Source organism: Bubalus bubalis, chromosome 4 (assembly GCF_019923935.1).
Source record: "Bubalus bubalis isolate 160015118507 breed Murrah chromosome 4, NDDB_SH_1, whole genome shotgun sequence".
NCBI classification, from domain to species: Eukaryota; Metazoa; Chordata; class Mammalia; order Artiodactyla; family Bovidae; genus Bubalus; species Bubalus bubalis.
Genome location: NC_059160.1, coordinates 85314856 through 85339894, shown reverse-complemented (window position 1 = coordinate 85339894; position 25039 = coordinate 85314856). Strand labels below are relative to the sequence as shown.

The 25039-nt window shown below is 40.2% G+C and overlaps 1 protein-coding gene and 1 non-coding gene across 6 annotated transcripts in view; one reads left to right on the top strand and one right to left on the bottom strand.

The window, feature by feature from the left end:
* The window catches only part of ANO6 (anoctamin 6), a 233180-nt gene that overhangs the window by 61396 nt on the left and 146745 nt on the right, over positions 1-25039 (bottom strand). For all 5 annotated transcript variants that reach the window (XM_044941665.2, XM_025284022.3, XM_025284024.3 and 2 more), the window contains 5 exons: positions 16066-16131; positions 15000-15287; positions 14666-14779; positions 11379-11494; positions 4245-4379 (listed from right to left, as the gene is read on the bottom strand). In XM_044941665.2, the coding sequence (XP_044797600.2) occupies positions 4245-4379; positions 11379-11494; positions 14666-14779; positions 15000-15287; positions 16066-16131 (719 nt within the window). The remainder of the gene's footprint in view (positions 1-4244; positions 4380-11378; positions 11495-14665; positions 14780-14999; positions 15288-16065; positions 16132-25039) is intronic.
* TRNAH-AUG lies at positions 20760-20833 on the top strand. The gene has a single exon. It is a non-coding gene; the product is annotated as a tRNA-His (tRNA).

The following is a 25039-nucleotide window of genomic DNA, read 5'->3' as shown; positions in this document are numbered from 1 at the left end:
AATTAATACTTTGGCCACCTGATGTGAATAGCTGACTCATTAGAAAAGATTCTGATGCTGGGAAAGATTGAAGGCAAAAGTAGAAGAGGGAAGCAGAGGATGAGATAGTTAGACAGCATCACTGATTCCATGGACATGAGTTTGGGCAAACTCTGGGGGATAGTGGAGGACAAGGAAGGCTGGTGTGCTGCAGTCCACGGGGTTGCAAAGGGTCGGACATGACTTAATGACTGAATGACAGTAACAATTTTTGATACAAGGGTGCTAATGGGGAAAGATTATGTTTACAAAAATGGTGCTGGAACACTAGAATATACACCTGGCAAGAAAGAAAGTTGAATCTTTATTTTATACTGTTTACAAAATGAAATCATAGACCTAAACCTAAAAAAAAAAAAAGAAACTTTTAGAAGATAAACACTGAGAAAATCTTCATGACTTTGGCTTATCAATGCTTTTTAAGATATTACGGTAAAAGTACAAACAACAAAAGAAAAATCTCAGGTAAACTGGACTTCATTAAAATGGAAAGCTTTTGTGTTTCAAAGGACAACATCAAGAAAGTGAAAAAGAGTCCATGGAATACAAAAAAATATTTGATAAGGGGATTTTATCACAGTAGATCAGTTGGTAAAGAATCCACTTGCAATGTAGGAGGCCCTGGTTCAATTCCTGGGTGGGGAAGATCCTCTGGAGAAGGGAATAGGCTATCCACTCCAGTATTCTTGGGCTTCCCTTGTGGCTCAGCCGGTAAAAAACCCACCTGCAATGTGGGAGACCTGGGTTTGATCCCTGGGTTGGGAAGATCCCCTGGAGAAGGGAAAGGCTAACCACTCTAGTATTCTGGCCTGGAGAATTCCATGCACTGTATAGTCCATGGGGTTGCAAAGAGGTGGATGTGACTTTCACTTTCACTTTTTTACCACAAAATATATAAAGAATACTTAAAACTCAACAGCTGTACTGAACACTTTAAAGAGATACAAGTGGCAAAATAAGCACATGAAAAGATGCTCAACATCACTGGGAATTAGGGAAATACAAATCAAAGCCAACAATGACATACCACTTCATACCCATTAGAATGATAAACACACACACATACACATTTACTTGTTTGCTTATTTATTCAAAATTCAGCAATAACAAGTGTTGATGAAGATGTGGAGAAATCGGAATACTCATTCATAGCTACTGGGAATGTAAAATGGTGCGGTCACTTAAAAAAAATGCTTTGGCAGGTCCTCAAAATGTTAAATCTAGAGTTATCATATATCCCAGCAATTCCATTTTTTTATATATTCTCAAAAGAATTGAAAAAATATATTCACACAAAACTTGTACATACTTGTTCATAGCTATTCATCATAGCTAAGAAATGCAAACAACCCAAACATCAGCTGATGGTTGGATAGATAATGTGGTATATCCATACAATGGCATATTAAAGTGGAGTGAAGTGAAGTCGCTCAGTTGTGTCCGACTCTTACTGACCCCATGGACTGTAGCCTGCCAGGCTCCTCTGTCCATGGGGTTTTCCAGGCAAGAATACTGGAGTGGGTTACCATTTCCTTCTCCACAATGGCATATTATTTGACCACAAAAGGGAATAGAGTACTGATCCATGCTATACCATGAATGAATCTTGAGAACACTGTGTTCATGCATGCAAAGCTGCTTCAGTTCAGTTCAGTTTAGTCACTCAGTCATGTCCGACTCTTTGCGACCCCATGAATTGCAGCATGCCAGGCCTCCCTGTCCATCACCAACTCCCGGAGTTCACTCAAACTCACGTCCATTGAGTCGGTGATGCCATCCAGCCATCTCATCCTCTGTTGTCCCCTTCTCTTCCTGCCCCCAATCCCTCCCAGCATCAGAGTCTTTTCCAATGAGTCAACTCTGCTTCAGTAGTGTCCAATTCTTTGTGACACTATGAACTATAGCCGTCCAGGCTCCTCTGTTCATGAGATTCTCCAGGCAAGAATACTGGAGAGAGTTGCCATGCCCTCCTTCTGAGGATCTTCCTGACCCAGGGATCGAACTCACATCTCTTACATCTCCAGCACTGGCAGGTGGGTTCCTTACCACTAGCACCACCTGGGAAGCCCCCTTGAAAATGTGCTAAGTGAAAGATGACAAAGATGGCACCACATACTGCACACACGGTATGGTTCACTTATAATGAAATGTCCAGAATAGGCAAATATGTAGAGACAGAAAGCAGATTAGTAATTGCCAGTGGACAAGGGAAACAGAAGTTAGGGAATGACTTCTAAAGGATACTGGTTCCTTATGGGGTGATGAAAGTGTTCTAAAATTAGATAGTGGTGAGGGTTACAGAACTTTGTGGAAGTACATCAAACCACAAATTGTACACTTTCAAAGGCTGTATTTTATGGTATATGAATTATATCTCAATAAAGTTGCTATTTTAAAGTGTGTATGAGCTTTAAATAGGCCTTTTATGGAAGAGGAAATACCTATAGTATCTTCCACTTATGCACAGATATTTTCAAAAGCACACAAAATTATATTTTATAGGGGTACAAGTACATATGAAAAAGAACATACAGTGTATGATAAAAATAAAAATTTAGTATAGTTATTATTTCCAAAGTGAAAGTGAGGGGATACAATTGAGCAAAGAACTTCCTGGGTAACAGTTATGTTTTCTTCTTAAATTGGGTAATGGATCATTCTTCCTTACATCTTAAATCTATCTTCTATTCTTGTGAATCTACTCAATTTGTAATAAAATTAACTGTAAACACATATAGGAAGTATGTGGGGTGACTGTATGGTGACTTTATAAAATAAATTATAATGAGAACCACTACCATGCAAGAACTACATAAAAATGCTACTTTTTCACTCTGAAAGCTGAGATACCTTTTTTTTGGTTGGAACAATGGAGAAGCCAAAGACAAAATCAGGGAAAAAAATATCAACATTCAGCCTTTAGCTCTAAACTCTTTTTCAGTGAAGAGAGACAAGTACTTCAAGGACCATCTGCAGCTTTCAAGCTAACAGCCATAATGGGCACCAACACTCAGAATCCTTTGTTAAATAGAATGGATAATTACGCCTGTACATCAGAGCTGCCACGTACACTTCCTGCCTCTGGAGTCAGGCTCATATGCTGCAGGCTAGACAAATTTGGTCATCAGCTTGTCACTGTTGCCCAGAAATTCTGATCTGGCTGTCACACCCAGATAGAGGCCAGATGAACAAGAGAAAAGGCCTGGTTCAGTGCCACACCCATTCTGGAGGTTGAGGTCACCAAAAGCAAAGGACCAGTAACACATTTCAGATCATAGATGGTGAAATTCAGTGTTTTGGCATCCATGTGTTTCCCTTCACACAGTATAGCTGGTATTTTAGTTTCAACGTCAAGCACAAACTCATTCTTTATTACTTTTTTACCCCTCTAACACTGTGGGTTTGTTTTTTTTTTTAAAGTAAACAAAAAGTATCATTTACTCGAGTTTTATGATATATACTTAATATATATAACAAAGTCATAGACTTCCCTGTGGTCCAGTGGTTAAGAATCTGGCCGCCAATGCAAGGGACGTGTGTTGCATCCCTGGTCAGGGGAGATTCCATATGCCAAGGGGCAACAAAGCCCGTGCGCCACAGCTAATGAAGCCTCCATACCCTAGAGTCCGTGTTCCATGACAAGAGAAGCCAAAGCAATGAGAAGCCTGCTCACTGCAACTAGAGAACAGCCTCCACCTGCTGCAATCAGAGAAAGCCCACGTGCAGCAACGAAGACCCAGTGCAGCCAAAAATAAGTAAATTAAATAAATCTATAAGAAAAAAGAAGTAATTTCTAAAAACCATAGAAACAATGGTTTTACCAGTTTTGCCATTGAAACCCTGATGCAATCAGAGCTGCTCTCGGTTCACATCTGTAGGGCTCAATGAAGCATTCCTCAGGGGGCCAAAAGTTCAAAGATGTTCCTCTCTTCAAACCTCCTTTCTTTTTCAAAGTATTGCCTTAAAATACTGGAGTGTTTCCTAAGGGTAACAGTCTTGTCAGAGGCTGGGCTGCATTATCTAAGAACAAACTTTTTTTTTTCCATTTCACTTAGTTATTATGCTCATGACAAAAGAGATGTATCATCCAAAGCAGTAAGTGTTCTGTAATGAGTCTTCTTTTACTAAAACAGTCTAAGACCCGGAAAATAATTTTATGTCTAAGCAGCTTTTCAGCATGGTAACAAGGAATAGAGAGAGGTTACCTCCATGTACAATTATCCTCAGTAAAATATCCATAGAGAAAGCAAGCCACTCCCATGATGGCTGCCAGAAGAAGCATCTGAGTGTAATAGCCCAGCCAGGCAAAATAGATCCCGATCTTCTCTCCATAATATTTCCTGAAGGAAGACAGAAGTTATTTTCAGAGGAGACATATGATCAGTCTGCAGTTTTATCCTCATATTAATTTCTGATTATAAATAAAGGGGGCTTTAAACTTAAACCTCTGACTCAATGCACATTTAAAAACATATCCATTTTCATAGCAGGCCCCCAGTTCTACTGTGAAATAAGACGTAGTTTACATATTACGGAAGTACTGACCACTGGTTAACCTGCTGCAGCAAAGTAAACTAGAATAACACAAAGAGGGGAAATTGCTGAATATGGAGCAGATAGAGGATATTATCATCACTCTTCATTAAGACTGGCAGATCTGGTAAGTTTCCCCAAAGATTATTCTTGCCATTTACGAAATGAATGAACATGAACCATTTGTTCAATTACCTGTTTTTGCTTTATTTTGAGAACTTTCTTGGAGCACATGTAATGTAAAATCACAAATAATAAGAAAATGCCAATAATAATAATACTAACTATGAGTGGAATGTCTCTCTAACCAAACTATTTATAAAACTCCTTTCGAGAATGGGAAAGGGCAGGATGGATATGACTGAGTAATCTACTGTCCCGTATTCTTTGTATGCAGCATTTCTATTTTTCCTAAGTTTTAAAAACTCTTCAATGTTTTTAAATTAATCTGGAGCAAATGGAAGAGAATAGGTAGTCAAAATAAAAAAAGAGGCAGGGCATGAAACAGGGCCAGATTGTTCCTGAAAGGGAGACAAATACAGACAGGCAGAGAAAGGGTTTAGGGATGAGGACAAAGCAATAAGATGGCTGTTTAGGCAACTCTGGCATATACCCTTCCTTGACTCACTTTTCACTTCTGGCTCAGTACAGCCTGTAGATTGGTACAACCTGTAGACTGCCTTAGCTCTGAGGCCTCTATGAGACTTCTGGCTCAGTCTGACACTGAGCTGAGCTCGGTGGGGACCGAGCTCTGAGAACAGCCTGGAGTCTGGAAGACTTCACAGAGGAACATCCCTGAGCTGGACCAGCCCTCACAGGGTAGTTCTGAGACCAGCTCCCTGGTCAGAGGCCTGGGCATGGGCCACATCCATGGGGAAAAGGAAGGGCTGAGACCGAGATGGAATCACAAGCTGGGAGGAATGCAGTGCGTCCATTCTCATGTGACTGGGCTTTGTGGTCTGGCTCATGGGTGGCAGGCAAATGACAGCTAAGGAGATGGTGTCTGGGAGAGAAAATCCTGGCAGCGGGTTTGAGACATTTTCGACTCTTGGCTATTAGGCTCTTTGTAATACATTTCTATCAAACATCTGCCCTGGAAATGCCACAGTTAAAATTGGAAAGAATGCTAGAAGTTGCCCACTCCAACTGCCCAGTAGTAAAAACACCCTGCAAGAGGGCTGGTCATTCTACTTGGATATCTTCAGTGACAGGGGATTCAGGACTTCCCACGGCACCTTTGTTACACTGCTTAGACAAGAAGCTGAGAAAGAATTTTTGAATCCTAAACAGAAAGCCTGTCTCCTGGTTCTTGTTGAAAGGCTGGGGAAAATGAGGATCCCTTCAAATGTAATATCCTCTGATCATTATCTTTCTCTGCCCCAAACATCCCAATTCTTAACACCAATTTTTAAAAATTCAGCTTTGGTTTTAAAAAAATCAAAGCTATAACTATACAGTCAATAAAGAGTCAGTTCTAGAACACTAGGTATAAAAAGCAGCAGCCCTCAAGAACCACTCCCATTTCCTGGCGAGAAGTAACCACTTTCACTTCTTATAGCTGACTCTTAGAATATTTACCTCCACTTCTGTAAATAATATACTTGTAGTGTAGTTCATAGGAGAAGGCAATGGCACCCCACTCCAGTACTCTTGTCTGGAAAATCCCATGGATGGAAGAGCCTGGTAGGCTGCAGTCCATGGGGTCGCTCAGAGTCAGATACGACTGAGCGACTTCACTTTCACTTTCCACTTTCATGCATTGGAGAAGGCAATGGCAACCCACTCCAGTGTTCTTGCCTGGAGAATCCCAGGGCCGGGGGAGCCTGGTGGGCTGCCGTCTCTGGGGTCACACAGAGTCGGACACGCCTGAAGCGACTTAGCAGCAGCAGCAGCACTGTAGTCGTTGACTTCTCAGTTTTACACATCACCTCCTGAGGCTTTACTTTGGAAGACGAGAATTGAGCTCTCTTTCAACCCCCGTCTCATCTACACACCCATAACTCCTTTCCTGCATCCTCTTGACATAGTTACAATATAATTTTGGTTAGAGTAATAGCCTTGCTTTGCATTATTAAGATGCCATAAAGACTGTTCACAGCTGCATCAAGTCATCTGCTGTGCTTACTTTTTCTTTTCTGCGCAATATCTCCTTTTCTCTGGAGTTAATACTTGTCTTGGTGGTTCACTGTTTAGTTTTCTGTGTACTTAGCAACAATTCAACCCCAGACTTTCCTTTCAGGTGTAACTTTCTCACTGTTTTCTAACACATGAGTCAGTCTATCCATTTCATATCCTTGAATCAATCTCTTCAGTCTCCTGCCACCTGGACTAATGACTTGCTAGTAGTCCTGCCACAGAGCTGTTACCTGGCTCTCCATGCCCCTCTTTTAGACTGGGAACCCCCATTTATTGAACCCATGTATTTCTCTTTCTGAGTGGAGTACCTCTGTACTTCCTCCATTACTTTGCACATTTAAATTATGAAGAATTCCTCACATTGAATGAAGAATTTGGTCATATATGGGACAGTGAGTTAAAAAAAAAATCATCTTCCTTGGCAATATGAAACTGTTGCTCTCTTTTCTTGTACCTTGAAGTGTTGATGCTGAGAAATTCAAAGCTATTCTGAGTCTTGCTCCTTCGTAGTGAAGCCTGATTTTCTTTCTGGGAGCTTGCAGGACCTTCTGTCTGCTCCAGTGTTTGAGAGGTCACATTTCAGTGACTTGATAGCTTCCTGTCCATTCTCCAAGCTGAGTGCTCTGCATGCTCTGTCCACACAGAGACTCAGGGTGCTCAGTTCTTCAATAGTTCAGATACTTGTCTTGAAATATTTCTCTCATTTCCTCCTTACATTTTCTCTGGTCTTATTTTTAGCATTCCTATTATTTGTTCATTGTGCATCCTGGACTGATTTTTAAATTTTTATCTTTCCCGTGTCTTCATATTTTGACTCCATGTTCGGTACAACTTCTTCAACATCATTTTTTAATACTGCTGTCCCCCCCCCCCCCCCCCCATTCTGGTCATTTTTAATTCCTAAGAGCTACATGTTACTCTCAGCATGTTCCTTTCTTTACTTTTATTTAGACTAGAACCCTGTTTTTGTATTGTGGATATCATGTATTCTCTTAGCACTCTGAGTGAGTGTTATAGGAAACTTGCTTTTTTTTTTTTTTTTTTTTTTTCTGTTCAAGGTCTGTTTCCTCCAGATGTTTTTTCCAGTTTGCTTGACTTGATTTTTGGGAAAGAGTTCATTTTCCCTCTGCTAATCCCTGGGAACCAGAGAGGAAGGTTTAACATCCTGAGTGCTCAAGGGGTTACTAATGGGAAGTGTCAACTGCAAATTGACACTTGCCATTGGCACTTGCCATCTACCTCTACAAGGATTAAATTATGCAGCTGCTGATGTTCAGCATCCCCTGAAAGGTGTTCAGGGTAAAGAGCAGAAATGAGGCACTCTGTGCTCTGAAGAAAAATGGCAGAACAGGTCTTCAGATAGTTAAATCTTTTCAGAAGCTGATTTTATGAGCTCAATTCTTATAACTCCTCATATCTAGAAAAGCACTAAAATTCTTCATGGTGAAGATGGTTCCTCATGACTAGCAGAAACCTTCTGCAAAAAAAAAAAAAAATGTGCTTGATTGTATGTATTCCCCCTTCATCAAAATCACATATATATTGACCTCTTCCCTTGCCTCTCTGGATCAGTTTCTCAGAGCTGAGATGCTGTCTCTGGGCACATTTTGCCCCAAATAAAACTTAACACACAACGCTCATGTTGTACATTTCATTTTTAAGTTGACAGAAGCATCAAAGGGGACAGGTGGACCAGGGGCAGGGAATAGTTAAATATTTTCCTTAGCAAAAGATACTTAAAATCCTGGGGAAATTGTTTTCTTCATAGAACCCCTGCCCCCAAACAAAAACCCATAAAGAATGATTAAAAAGCCATCAAACCAATCACTCTGCCAACAGATGCTATATGTTTAGTACAAAATGAAAATAATGGAATAGAACCCTCATGTAAATATCAGCTTCAAATACTGACATGTATATAAACATCCTTTTCCAAAATTTTATTCTACAGGGTATCTGAGTAAATGAGAGAAACTGTCTCTTTGTGATTCTAATCCAACCAGTAAATAAAGGAAGAAATCATACTCTAGTACTTTGGCCACCTGATGTGAAGAGCTGACAAGATGCTGGGAAAGATTGAGGGCAGGAAGAGAAGGGTGCGACAGGATGAGATGGTTGGAATTACGGACTCAATGGACATGAATCTGAGCAAACTCTGAGTGATAGTGCATAGGGTAGCCTGGCACGCTGAGATCCATGGGGTTGGAAAGAGTTGGACACAACTTAATGACTGAACATCACCAAATGACCAAATAAAACAAAATCCCTGAGGAAATGACGAATCTAGACAACATTCATTAAGGGCTGCTATCATCACAGAAAAGACAGACAACTGGACATTATATACCTACTGACAGAAATACGAAACTCACACAAGTTTTCTTGTGCAAAGTTCAATCTCAATCAGATCAAGCCTTTAGATGAGGATCAAATGACTTCACTAAAGCAAATACACAGGACAGAGAAACAGGTAACACTACAGGGGAGAATGAAATCAGCCAGATAGAAAACAGAGAAACAATTATGAGGAAAACAAAAAAGAAATTGGAAAATTATAGATTAGAAGCTATTTGAGAGATGTTACTTGCAACATGTGGACCTTGTTTGGATACTGATTACAACCAAAAAACTGTTAAAAAATGTATTTTTGTGACAGGAAAACAGGAATACTGATTATTTTACAACTTTAAACAAAAGGAGTATTCTGGTTATATTTAAAAGAGATCTTGTCATTCTATTAATGAAATGTTATGCTATTTGGAGTTTTCTTCAAAATGACCCAGTAGGAGGTAGAGAAAAAGATGAAACAATGGTGACTATGAATTTATAATGTTTGGAGATGGCTAACAGACATAGGCAAACCTGCCATATTATTTATTCTCTCTACTATTGTATATGTTTAAGATTTCCCTTGTGCTCAGTCAGGTCCGACTCGTTGTGGCCCCATGGACTGCAGCTTGCCAGGCAAGAAATTTTCCAGGCAAGAATACTGGAGCGGGTTGCCACTTTCTACTCCTGGGGATCTTCCTGACCCAGGGTTCAAACCCATATCTCTTTCGTCTCCTGCAGTGGTAGGCATATTCTTTACCACTAGCACTGCCCGGGAGGCCCAAAATTTCCCTAATAAAACGTAAAACAAAATGAAAATTGTTCAGTGTTTTAAAATTCTCACTTTTAAGGTTAAGAGGTTTCCCCCAAGTTCAGGTGGACAGGCAATGAGACATCATAGGAAGAACAGGCACATGGTTCCAGACCCACCTTGACCCTCCTCTTCTCTTCATGCCACATATCCAATCCATAACCATGTCCTGTCAACCTGACTCTCCAAACACCTTCCATATTTGCCCCCAGGACTTCTCATCTGGTTTGTGCTAATAGCCTCTTACCGGCTTTCCCTGCTCCCTGCCTCCCCCATCACTTAGTCTCCATAGTATCTTTGCAAAATGTGAGTGAGATACAATTACTCGAATGGTTAAAATATTGCAGCAGTTTTTCACTGCACTTGTCTACACTCCTTTCCACGTTCCTGATACCCTTCTAACCTTGTGAGTCATCTTTGTCTTTCCCCTTAGGGCTGGTTTTCACTATTTCCTCAAGTTACTTAACAAGTGCTTTTGTGCCTTGAGGCCACTCTACCAGTGGCCTCTCTTCCTGATATGACTTTTTCCCAGATCCTTAAAATACTGGGCTTTTTTTTCCCCCCACTAGACAAATCTCAGCTCACATGCCAGTTACTCAAAGATAACGTTCTTGACTCACTTTCCTCCCCACTTCCCAGTTCCTCTCCATCTCATCACTGTGTCATTTTCTTCATTTCACTCAGAAATGTTTTTTACTTATTTATGTGCTTGGTTGTTCTTGATCTATTTTTCTCCAACAGCCTTGCCCAAGCAACGTAAGCTTCTGGAGAGCAGCCGACACTGGTGCTTTGAGAAGATGCATCTGGACATGATGTTCCCGTGCTGTTGGAAATGGTACCCGATAGAAGATACAGGAAAGCAGTGAAAACTGGCATCTCTTATGGTGGCTCAGGTCGTAAAGAATCGACCTGCAACGCAGGAGACACAGGTTCCATCTCTGGATCAGGAAGATCCCCTGGAGAAGGAAATGGCTACCCACTCCAGAATTCTTGCCTGGGAAATCCCATGGACAGAGGAGCCTGGCAGCCTACAGTCCATGGGGTCACAAGTCAGACACAATTTAGCAACTAAACCACCACCATCATACAAGTTAAGCTAAATCTAACAATTACTCCTGTTTAATGAAGAATTTGGTGGGTCTTCGGTCCCAGTTCCTGGGAGGTAACCTCATATGCCTTGGAATTTCCCAAGATAAGACTGACTTCGTTATTCACGGTAGACCCTAAATAGTTTGTGCTAATGAGATGATTCAGGATGTGGACTGGCCAGGCCAGAAAGACCAATCACATGATTGGAACCATATGATATTGCAGGACCACTGGGAGAAAAAGGGGCTGGAGATCAAGCCATGTGGGCAGTGACTCAATCAATCATGCCTAGCAATGAGGCCCCAATAAAAATTCTGGGCAACAAAGTCCAGAGCTGCAGTGAGCGTCCCTGGCTGGCAATACTCTTAGAGGACTGTCACACTTGAAACCACAAGGGCAATCCTGAGCCCTTCCCACTGGAGTGCTCATTACAACAACTCACCTGATAAGATCCAAAGGCTGCTTTTTGTATATGCTTCGAGGATGAGCCCATTCCCTGTACAGAAGGTACCGCTCATTGGGGCAGCTGAGGTCCTCTGATGGGGTGCTAAAGTTGCACTGGGAAGAAGCAGCAAAGAAACGAGCATCACAATCGGTATGTGTTTGCATTTGCATGTTCTGTTGGCTAAATGTGGCCCTAACATGTCACAGTCATTTGTAAATAAGGGGTCTCATTTGCTGGAACGGACCAGGCCCCTCTGTCCATGGGATTTTCCAGGCAAGAGTACTGGAGTGGGGTGCCATCGCCTTCTCCGGGAAATACCATGTAGTCCTTAGGAATTCTCAACTGGGAGTAATACTAATGCCTGAAGGGCCATTTGTGAATGTGGGTGGAAAGGAATGCTTGGATGTTACAATCCCAGGGACCACCGCAGGTACCTTGTGAGAACCCCGAGGATACTTAATGTACTGTAAGTGGACCAGCTCTAAATAATGAAAACCTGGGCTAGCTCAAGGGCCCAAACTCTCATGGCAGAGGAACGCCTGACAGCCCAGTCCCCTCCTTGGACACCCAGAGCAACCAGCTGTTTAGTGACAGCATCAGTTCTAAAACCCAGGCTTTTTTGTCCCTCAATTCAGCAGTAATTCTATGAAAATACAGAATAAAAACAACAAAAAAAGCCTGATGTGATGTTATACATTTAGCTTATTCAAGAAACCAAACTTCCTGCCTCTGCTTAAATGCAGTCTCTCTTCTTCCCACCTGACTCACCTTCCCTCCCTCATACTAGAATCAGAATTACCTGGCTCCACCACTTGCTAGTTGGATAACCTTCTGGAAGTCAGTTAGCCTCTCCATTCATCAATTTCCTCATCAATAAAATGGGGATAATAATTCTACCCACCTCAAAGAGTTGTTAAGATGATCGATTCAGCCACAGCAATGTTCCAAGTCCCTGGCATATAATAACTACTGACAGATGTTATTATCAACCAGAAAATTATTAATATTAAAGTTTTAACATGAGTCCTGACCTCTACTTGCCTGCCTTCTAAATATCTCATGAGATCATCCCTTAGCCTGGATGCGGGATCAGCACAACTACAGGAAGATTTAGTGGAAAAGAACTGGGCATGGGCAGATGTCCACTAGTACTACAGAGCCTTGACATCCCATACTGATAATCACGACAACTATTTGCAAGTGCACCCAAGTTTATATCATGCTCACTGCTAGTCTTGTTGGTGCACAAATATAAAACACATGGACTGTCAGGTTGGACTGCTCTGCTGGGTCTTGTAGCAGGAAACTCAGCATCTGCTTCCCCATCCAGCTCCCAGTTCTCTGTGCATGTGTATCAAGGAGCATGCCTACTGTTCCAGTTTTATTATCTTACACAGTACATTTCAATACTGTCTTCATCCACAAATACATGTACTTCACAGTAGCAATTATCAATGAGTCTTTGCTTTGTTTGGCCTTTTAGTTCAGTTCAGTCACTCAGACTGACTCTGTCAGACTCATGTCTGACTCTCTGTGACCCCATGGACTGCAGCAGGCCAGGCCTCTCTGTCCATCACCAACACCCAAAGTTTACTCAAACTCACGACCATTGAGTCAGTGATGCCATCCAACTGTCTCATCCTCTGTCGTCCCCTACTCCTCCTGCCTTCAATCTTTCCCAGTATCAGGGTCTTTACAAATGAGTCAGTTCTTCACATCAGATGGCTAAAGTATTGAAGTTTCAGCTTCAGCATCAGTCCTTCCAATGAACATTCAGGACTGATTTCCTTTAGGATGGACCGGCTGGATCTCCTTGCTGTCCAACGAGTTTTCTCAAGAGTTTTCTGCAACACCACAGTTCAAAAGCATCAATTCTTCAGTGCTCAGCTTTCTTTACAGTTCAACTCTCACATCCATACATGACCACTGGAAAAACCATAGCTTTGACTAAATGGACCTTTGTTGACAAAGTAATGTCTCTGCTTTTTAATGCTGTCTAGGTTGGTCATAACTTTTCTTCCAAGGAGCAAGCGTCTTTTAATTTCATGGCTGCAGTCACCATCTGCAGTGATTTTGGAGCCCCCCCAAAATAAAGTCTGACACTGTTTCCACTGTTTCCCCATCTATTTGCCATGAAGTGATGGGACCAGATGCCATGATCTTCATTTTCTTAATGTTGAGCTTTAAGGCAACTTTTTCACTCTGCTCTTTCACTTTCATCAAGAGGTTCTTTAGTTCTTCTTCACTTTCTGCCATAAGGGTGGTGTCATCTGCATATGTCAGGTTATTGATATTCCTCCTGGCAATCTTGATTCTAGCCTGTGCTTCATCCAGTCCAGCATTTCTCATGATGTACTCTTTGGCCTTAGAGATCCAGATAAACTGATAGTGAATATAACAAAGTAACAGAGCAATATAAAACAGGATTTTATTTATTTTAATGACAGACTTTTAAGAGCTTAGGTAAAATATCCTTGCATTTATAGAATCATTAAGCTTCTACAGCAGTCACATTTTAAAATTTTCGTTTCATGAGTGATCTATCAGCTAGAGGAGTGCTCTTGAATTTGAGGAGGTGCCGTCATCTCAGTACGCCGTCCTTAAAAAATGTCAACGCTCTGCTGTATTGCCATCCTGACAAGAACCCTGACAGACGCCTTTTTAGAAGCCCTGTGATATTCCGGGACACAGTTTGAAAATGGTTATTTCAGAGGAGAAAATGCCTGCCTGAATTCCAGAAAATGGTAAATGAAATGATCTAACATATTTTTCTTACAAAGAACCAATACTTTTCTGGTTGATAATAATATCTGTCAGTAATTATGAAAACAGCTGACAGATATATAGTACTTATTATATGCCAAGAACTGTTCTAACAGCCACGTGGATGAACCGATCCTCATAACAACTCTACGAGATAGGAATTATTATTATCCCCATTTTACTGACGAGGAAATTGATGAATAGAGAGGTTAAGTGACTTTCACAAGATCCTCCAGCTTGAAAGGTGTTTGAGTCTGAGTCTATGCTCTTAATTGGTCCACACATTAACTCTGGGAAATGCTGTCTATTCATTTGTTCACTCATTTTAACTAAGGGGTTTTCCCTGTGCCTGGGATTCAGCAGTAAAGAATACAACACGATTCCTGCCCTAAATGAACTTACAATCTTGCAATATGTCCTCTTCATTTTACCAAGGAAGAAACAAGTTCAAGAAGGTTAGCCTTTCCCTAACATTAGAATACATTTTAGATATTTTATTTCATTTTTGCCATTTGACTTACATCATGGAGAGGGAAAGCGGCCTTGTAGATTCCAGAGCTTACGAGTTTGTTAATTCCAAACTTTTTAACATTGTCCCTTACTTGGTACATTATCCGAGAAAGAATGAAGTAAACCTAAAAAAGATTCCAAAATAGAGTGTGTAGTTTATACAGTGTAACTAGCCAATCAGTGCTTACTGTCCTAACAGGAATCTGTAGGTGTATTACTTTTCTTTCTTTCTTTTTTTGGGGAGCTTTTAAAACCCAAACCAAACCAACCAAATTAAACCACTAATTATTCAACAGTAGATTTTAAATCATCCCAAGACAGCAGCTAAATTGGGTTTAGACTTACAATGCGGCTTCTGGTGGCTGGATTGAAGAATGTGTCTCTATCTTGAATGTAAAAGTCATTCATGCGGTTCTTCTCAAATGGGGCAGTGAAAAACTCTTGCTCTGGCTTGATGATACTTTCATCCACTTGCAGGAGTTTGGTAAACCAGTTGAAATTATCAAAGGCTGAGGACCGGGTTTTCAGATCATTGGGTTTCAGAGGCAATTTGATGTGCATTATCTCTGCATAGGTACATAGCACCTCCCATGGGGCATGTACTTTTACAAATACGAGCTTGTCATCCACAAGCTATATTGAAAGAATAAGCATACAAACCAGGAAACCAAATCAACTATTGATATTTTCACAAATATAAAACAGATTATTCTTATGTTTTAGTTCTTTCATAAAATCACCAATATTTTAGATGAAGAAAAGCAAATGTGTTAATTATTAGTCCAAATTAGTAACTAAACATAAAAACATTATATTGTAGTGTTATTGTAATGACAAGTTTTAAAATTTCTTAGACCAAGAAGAAGGCTGTTTAATTTATTATATATCTGTTCAATGTCATTATGTGATCATTAAAAAGGATTTAAAAGAACTATATTTATTAATATATAAATGCATTTATTATATGATAAAGAGAGAAAAACAAACTTTAAAACTGTGAAATGATAATTTCCTTTTGAGGGAAAAATGTATATATTTGAGTAAAAGAACATATTTAGAAGGACAAGATTATTTATGGATAAAGTACAGATGATTTTCAATTCCACTATTCTTACATTTTCTAATTTTTGGGGGGTAAACTATCATTTGTATTATATAAAAATCTTTAAAAAGCTTCTATTCATACATAGATTTATTATTAGATTCTTTGGCTATTATGAAAGATCCACCACGGTTTTTATCAGCAACAAACATATACTCTACAGAGCAGATTCTGACTGACTTCCGTCCCTGCCTGCAGTTAAGGCGTGGCTGGGGTTACATGTTTCAAATGCCTTTCCAGCACTCCAAGTGACAGGCTAGTTCCCAGGAGCAATAGTCAGCTGGAGGCTGGAAAGGGTCTGACACTTACAGATCTGGTTGCTTCTAGCTGCAGACCATCACAGATGAGGTTAGATTCATATGCTTGTCTTTTTCTCTGCCAAAAGAAATTGGAAATATGTTAGGCCTTCAGTTTTACCCGGGGAGCGGGGGGGAATGGGGGAAACCTATGTGTTTTCTTTTAATTAAAAAAAAAAAAAATCAAACCAATTTGAACTTAATGAAGAGACACATTTGCTCAAAACAGCACAGAAGCAACGGAGGTGCTCTGTCTGTTGGTGACGTGTGGGTTGAGATTCCTCAGAGGCAATGCTGTGGAGAATAACTGGATTCTCCTGGGACTCTGGAGGACCCTTGGTTGTCCTGTAGGTTTCTGGCAACTTGAGGTACATAAAAATCTCCAGCTTTGGCACAATTTCAAAGACTTTTTTTGGCTTATGACAGATTGTATACATAAGTGGAGGTTTTGGAGTCCTGCTCACCCATGGAATATACCAGAGTTACAGTCCAGATCTGACATTCTAGATTATTATAATTTTGTTTCTACATCAGACATTGAAATAGTTTGGTTTTGGATGTATATATTTCATCTTTACATGCCTTGACCAATTTTAATAAAACAACACACAATTTTGGTAAAAGGTAAGAAATTTTTCTCTTTGTAAGATTGAAATGTTAGTGAAGCTATAAAACACACACCTAAATCTACAAAATGAACTGATAATATATCTGACAGTGTTACAGGGCCATTTATATGAACCACATAGTGAAACATATCTCAACTAAGATGTTAAAAACAGAGGAAGTAAAGGAAGAATATATTTCTAAAAAACAAAACCAAAACCACATAAAATATAAACTAGAATTTCCATCTTTAGTAATCACAGGAGGTGAACTGGACCAATTCTCCCACTGAAGACAACTAAAAATGCTGCATTAAAATCAGTTTTTAACTTCAACAGTTAACAGGATAGAGAGGAATCACTGGGCCAATGTTCTGTATCTAGTGGGTTGGGCAGTCAGGCCACTGTGCCCATGCTTTGCCCACTGTGGACGGGCGGAGAGGGAGCTCAGCTGCTGTGCCACACACAGCACCTAGAACATAGAAAGCACCTAATAAATTAAAGTGGATGCTGCATGTAAAAAGGTCCAAGGTGAAAAAATACACCTGGCATTTGACTTAATGTGAGTGCCAGTGGAATCCCTAATATATTTTGTGGAAGTATGAGAAACAGAATATTGCTTTATTTTCATATATTTAATAAAGTTATATAGTATTAATACTTACTATGCCAGACACTGTTCTAAGAGCTTTACAAATATAACACGTTTGTTACAACCTGAGCACAAGAGTCACTTAGAGAAAAACAGCAAGTGCTATAAACAAATGAGCCAAACTTACCTAGGAAAGGCCAGTGAGATGAGAGCTAGGGGGTGAGATGGGGGTGTGGAGGTACAGCTTTCCCATTGTTCCCAGCAGGCGGCTGCCCCCTCTGCCCGCCTCCCACCCCCTATCTCTGCAGTGCACTCTGCTAGGATTTTCAGTCTTCTCTACCCCTCATTCACCATCTGCCCACGTCAATTGGGAAGGTGGTTCAGACCCACTCTGCTTGGTACCCAAGCAGTATTTCTTCACCTTAGACTCAAACCCTCATACTTCAATTCCTGCATGGCAGCCCACGCATTGTTCCCGATGGAGTCTTTCTTTACTATTGTGTAAAAGCATTTCTGATCTTTCCAGCCACACCTGACAGAGTACTCAGCAGGAGTACATGCCCAATACATGTTTGTTGAAAGAATATACTCAACAAACATTAATTTGTTCTACAAACATTTCCTGAGAGCACTCTTCAAAGTGATGAAGATTCAAAGAGGAATTTGAAATGGTCTGCTGCCGAGGATCTACAAACTCAGCATCCAGGGATCTAGGACTCTGTCCAATATAAAAGGACTGGAACACTCATTCATGGGTCTAAGGCACTGTAATGGACACCCGTCATTCTATATAACCACTCAGCATTTCCACTTCCGCCAGAGCCCCATGTCCCCTACAGCAAATAAAAACAGACACACCTATTCCTTGTCTCCCATGAGTTCAGCTACTGGCAAATGAGTAGCTATTAAGCAGACCACTTTAGACTCTAATCAGAAGCTGGAGATGCAAAGAAGTCAGGCCAAGCAGAACTCCTCCTGGGGCGGCTGGGAGAATGGGAGCCACTGACAGCAGTGGCAGAGGTCTCAGCAGGAGCTTTCGGGGAGCACTGCTGGTCAGAAGTGACCAGAAGCAGCTCTGGACCCTGGGGAGCAACCTTGCTTTGTCCCAGACCAGCTGTGAAATGGAATTTGGAGCACTGACTCTGGCTGCCTCGTCTCCAGGTTTTGTTGGTCCGAGTCTTCCAATGAATCTGTGAGCTCCCTAATATTCTTTACTAATAGACTCTTTGTTTCTTTGTCTGCTTAAATTAGAGCTAATTTCTATTACTTGCCAGCAAGAATCCTAATAGGGTAATAACGATGAACTAGGAAAACCTGTTAGCTTAAAAGTAAAATCACTGTGTGGTATAGGGAGGGGTGTTCTGTGCAGACTGGACACTCTGACTTCCTCTCTTTATGGGGAGATGCCTCAACCTGAGGTTGTACAAATGTCAACCCAGCTTGTCCCACTAGAGGTCATAAGTAGAATTCAACTGTCTTCTGGAGTCAGGTAGCAATAATTTCAGTTAGGATGTGAAAGCTCAGACTCAAGGCTTTTAGCTCACATGAACAAATGTCCTTCTAGTTAGATGACTAGGTGGTTGTTGTTCAGTCGCTCAGCCGTGTCTGACTTCTTGCAACCCCATGGACGGCAGCACTCCAGGCTTCCCTGTTCTTCACAATCTCCCAGAGTTTGCTCTGACTCATGTCCATTGAGTCAATGATGCCAATCCAACCACTTCATCCTCTGTCATCCCTTCTCCTCCTGCCCTCAATCTTTCCCAGCTTTTCCAGTGAGTCAGCTCCTCCTATCAGGCAGCTAAAGTACTGGAGCTTCAGCATCAGTCCTTCCAATGAATATTCAGGACTGATTTCCTTTAGGATTGAGTGGCTTGATCTCCTTGCAGTCCAAGGGGTTCTCAAGAATCTTCTCTAGCAACACAGTTTCTAGAAGGCATTCTAGAAGAATCAGTTAAAATCAGTTAAAAGGGCAGCTTCTTACATGGCTTAATGGGTGTGTGAACAATGAAGTGATGGTAATAAGAAACCACATACCTGTGTTAACTCATAAAATTCCATGGTTCCCATCAAAAGCATACTGTGATGCACAACTGTCCCCTTCCTGGCCCCCCTCCTCCACTGGGGAGTGGCTCCAAAACTTTGAAGGTGCTCCTTGCATTCGACGCTTCACTTCAGGACTCTTCAAGTGCTGTGGTCTCCTTCCTCAGACAAATGCAGCCACTCACAAAAAGTCCTGTGCATGCCGCCTCTCTTAGGAGGACATCATCTTTCTCCTGGGTATCAGGAGATCACGCCTTTTTCCTGTTTTTCCTGAGTTTGCTTCGGCAATACCTTCTCTTTTCAGTCCTTTATCTTCATTGCTCTTATTCAGCAAACAAACACCTTAAATGTTTCTTTTCTTAAAGAATATAAAATCCTGCCTCAGGCCTGGCTGCTCTTTGGTTATCATTCCTGTCCCTAGGGATGTCTGTCTTTTAATCTTGATATCCTTAGCACTTAGAATGGGCCTAAAGTGGAAGAAACAAGCAACAGATGTCTGATGAAAGAAGGAATGAGTGGATGGTGCATGGATGGCTACCGGTTTTGTGGGAATTGACTGAGGAATGTAGTGTAGCAACCAGGCGCCTCTTTCCTGAGCACCCCTTCCCCCACAGTGCTCCAAGAACTTTTACTTATGGGCATTACAGGACATGATGGAGAAAGAGAGATATAGTTTAATTCTGGAACGTGCTAGCACCAAATAGCTCCAGGGTACCCAGAGCAGGAAGACATCTCTTGATCCCCTGGGAGTCTAAATTACCAGATGACAAAAGGGGGCCAGTTCAGAGAACCTGCAAAGAACCAGCCCCACGAGAGGGCAGTTGCATCATCACACATACCAAACACAAACTACTCCTGCCTTGGCTGTATCCGCTGCATCAGCCATGACTGTGACAAGCGGCATGGTGCAAACTAGACATGGTTAGCTTCTGAGTCAAAATTTAAATCCTGGTCCTGCCATTTGCTAGCTCTGTGACGTTGGGCAAATAAACTCTGCAAGTATCAGTGGCTTCATCTCCAAGGTGGTGTAAGAAATAGCTTCATAAGTATAAAGTCCTCAGCATAAGGCCTGACATGCAATAAGCCCATAATAAGACATGTTAACCATTGTTATCTCCTTTCTCTGTCTTCAAATATGCTCAGCCTCCTTTATTCCTTTAAAAAACAACAACAACAACAAAAAAGTCCTCTCTACCTTGTAAGCCTCAGAGGCTCACCTCTTTTATTTAATGTCAAACATCATAACAAAAACAAGCAACCCTAATCATTTAGCTTCCACAGTGTGCACCCAGTGACAGCTTAATCCCTCCCACGGGATACCAATGACATTATTTTACCAGAACTCCAGGAATTGCATCTTAAATCTGAGTTATTTAGCTCACTCTCCTCTTGACTCTTTATACACTATATTGTCCCAGTCCTCAGGTTACCTTCTTTGATATATAAAGGATGTATATATCCTTCTGGACTTCCCTGGTGGCTCAGTCGGTAAAAGTGTCTGCCTATGATGCGGGAGACCCAGGTTCGATCCCTGGGTCAGGAAGATCCCCCTGGAAAAGGAAATGGCAATTCACTCCAGTACTTTTGCCTGGAATATCTAATGAATGGACGGAGAAGCCTGTTAGGCTACAGTCCATGGGGTCACAAAAAGTCAAACACAACTTAGTGACTTCACTTTCATATATCCTTTTCATTCTCTGAAGAAAGAATTAATATTGTTAAAATGGTCATACTACTTAAAGTAACTGACAGATTGAATGCACTCTCTATCAAAATACCCATGACATTTTTCACAGAACAAATAATTCTGAAATTTATATGGAAGCACAAATGACCCAGAGTTGCCAAAGCAATCCTGGGAGAAAAGAACAAGACTGGAGGTATAACCCTTCTAGACTTCAAACTATACTACAAAACTACACTAATCAAAAAAAAAAAAAAAAGGAGGGGGCAAGGTATTGGCTCAGAAACAGACACACAGATCAATGGAATAGAATAGACAGCCCAGAAATAAGCCCACTCATTTATGGTCAATTAATCTATGATAAAGGAGGCAGAAATATACAATGGAGAAGACAGTGTCTTCAATAAGTGGTGCTGGAGAAGCTGGACAGCTACATGCAAAACAATGAAATCAGAACATTCCTTCATACCATATACAAAAATAAAAACTTAAAATGGCTTAAAGACTAATTTAAAGCCCTAAATATAAGATATGACATCATAAAACTCCTAGAAGAAAATACAAGCAAAACATTCTCAGACATAAATTATAGCAATATTTTCTTAGCTAAGTCTCCCAAGGAAAAAGAAATAAAAGCAAAAATAAACAAATAGGACCTAATCAAACTTAAACATTCCTGAACAGCAAAGGACACCATCAATGAAAGGAAAAGACAATGAAAAGAAAATGGGAAGAGAGATTTGCAAATGATGAGGCCAAAATGGGGCTAATAACCAAAATATGTAAACAGCTCACATAACTCAATATATTAAAAAGAAATGCTGATTTTAAAATGGGCAGACATTTTTGCAAAAAAGAAGACATAGAGATGACTAACAGGCACATGAAAAGATGCTCAACATCATTAATTCTTAGACAAACACAAATCAAAACCATAAGGAGAAGGTCTCCCTGGTGGTTCAGTTCCATGTTCCCAATGGAGGGGGCTCCACGTTCAATCTAAGGCTCCACGTTCCCAATGGAAGGGGCTCAGGTTCAATCCCTGGTAGGGGAACTAGATCCCACATGCCACAACTAAGAGGTTGCATGCCACGGCTAAAGATCCCGCATGCCACAACAAAGACTGAAGATCCCACATGCCATAACTAAGAGCTGGCACAGCCAAATAAACAAATAAAAATATCTTTAAAAAACACAATGATATATTGCCTCACAGCTGTAAGAGTGACTAATATTAAAAAGTCAACAAATAACAAATGCTGTCAACAATGTGGAGAAAAGGAAATTCCTGTACACTGATGATTGGAATGTAAACTGGTACAGCCACTGGTGAAGCCAGTATGGAGTTTCTTCAAAAAACTAAACTACAATTACCATGTTATCCAGCAATTCCACTCCTAGGTATATACTGGAAAAAAACAAAAACTCTAATTTGAAAAGATACATGCATCCCAATGTTCATAGCAGTACTATATACAAGAGCCAAGATGTGGACACAATCCAGTGATTGTCTTAAGAAGATGTGATACACACAAAATTGTGAGCTCAGGCACACACATACACACACACACACACACACACACACAGTGGAATGCTACTCAGGTGTAAAAAGAATGACATATTTCCATTTGCAACAACAAGGACAGACCCAGAGATTATTAGGCATAGTGAAATAAGTCACACAGAGAAAGACAAGTGCTACATAATACCATTTATATGAGGAATCTAAACTATAAGTGAATACATATACAAAACAAACTATTTATTCACAAACTGTTGAATTTTTAGTTGTTTCTAATTTTTCACAATTATGAAAATTCTTGTAGAATAAGTTTTGTGTATCCTCTTCAGAATAAAGTCCTAGATGCAGAATTGTTGAAAAGTGCATGCAACTTTAACTTCTTTAATAGATATTGCTATACTGCCACTGAGAAAAAGTTATACTATAGCGTATGCAATTTTAGTTCTTATTTAGTTCTTTATAAAGAGCTTCTAAGATATTTACCTGATATCTCTTGATAACTGGCAGATCTTGGAGTTGGTTTATAATGCCCTCTGTTTTATTACTAACTATAAATACTTAAATAGTTGAACCAAGGAAAGGGCATTTTTATTTGCTTAAACATGTTAATATATCACCTTGGTGTTACTTTAATAAGACAGTTCTTGTTATTTCCCTTTGGCATGGCAGTTCACAAAGAACTAGTGGAATATTTTAAAAATTGATCAAATCAGTTTTCTTGGTTTGTCAGGTTGCTAAAGTAAATTAGCATATGTGCTATATTTGTCAAACAGGAATACATCAGGAAAAGATTGCTTACTTAAGAAAAGATTGCTTAAATCTATTTAATATGAGATCATCAGCTTTACTGCAGTGTAGAATTTACACTTGGATAAGTAACCGTGTTCCTGACATTTAAAAAAAATTAGGGTAGAGCTGTCTTCCATGTTAAAAATGAAAGAAAATTAATATTGCATATTGAATGACATACTCATTTCTTAATAAATATTTGCTGAATAAATGAGTATCTGAGGCCACATGATTTTTAACTAAAAATTATCTATGTACCTTATTGGAAACCTTACAGGTAAGAATCTAAACCTATGTTTATAGTCTATGATGTGTATTCGGTAGCACAAAATGATTAAACCAGACTGACTGGCTCTGAAAAAAGCCCAGTCATATGCTAGATTATGTTGTAAGTTCCTCTATATCTAGGAGAGTAAATTCCCTGGTGCTGTAACCTGGATCTCTCTCTTTCTTTTCAACCTACTTCTAGCAAAGCCAAAGAGACTATAATCATTGAGGATCTATGGACATCACAAAAAGAGGCACATGATTCTGCTACTGTCAGTGGAGAATGGTACTTGGGGTTCAAAGTAGAGAAGGACAAGAGCACTTATCCCACCCCAGAAACTGAAATTTTATTCATACCTCTTATGGGAGGTTAATAAAGCTGTCAGAGAAATAAAGAATAAAGCAATCAAAATCACAAAGGACAGACTGGCATAATTAAGGCAGCTTTCTGTCCCCTAAGCACCTGAGATTGCACATCTCATTTGGCTTAATAAAGTCATTGTTGGGAAGGACTTGCTTGTGAATTATACAGTAATAATACTGATTTTAAACACCAATTTCTACCATTTCCTTTATGTTGCTCTGCTTTTATGCATAAAAAGCAGGGGTTGCAATGTCTAAGAAGATTGCTAAATACACTCTGATGATAATATATCAGCATAAATCAGTTGAGATTAATGAAATAGATTTATTTCAAATATTCTTCCAGCTTTGTCAGGCAAAATACTGACGCGGCTGTCACTGTACTTTTCAACTTGCCAATCTTTGTTATGCCTATGGAATTGGGTAAGAAGTAAACCAAAGGGACTTAATTTGTGCAAAAATATTTCTTTCTAATTACTCAAAGTGCTTCTTACTTCGTAAGGTCTGGTAAGCAGGAATATATTATTTAATTGGGACTTAAATTCACGTGTTGTTGATAAAACATTGAGTGTTAGTGGACTGATTTAGGTGACATATGTTCATAAGGAGATAGAAAACAGACAAGCGTCCTAAATGACAAGCATAGAAAGGAAGTGAATATGTGGCTGAAGCTTATTTCCAACTTTTCTTTTTAAATTAGCATTTTTGGTGTAAGTATGAAAATAAATAAATGGTAACTTAGAAATTTTCCAAGAAAGAAAAAAAAAAAAAAATCACCTGTTATCAATCCACTGCTAGGGTAACTCGGAGAAGGCAATGGCAACCCACTCCAGTATTCTTGCCTGGAGAATCTCGGGGACGGGTGAGCCTGGTGGGCTGCCGTCTATGGGGTCACACAGAGTCGGACACTACCGAAGCGACTCAGCAGCAGCAGCAGCTAGGTTAACTACTATAAACACTTCAGGGCAGTGTTTTCTACCTGCTTCTATGAACAGCCTGAAGCGCCCTAGTTACAATGCAGATTCTAGGGCCTCTCTTCTCTACATGTTGGCTCACTACATACAGGACGGGCCTGGATAATCTAGTTTTAACATGCAAAGCAGACTATTCTTATCATCAGGCAAA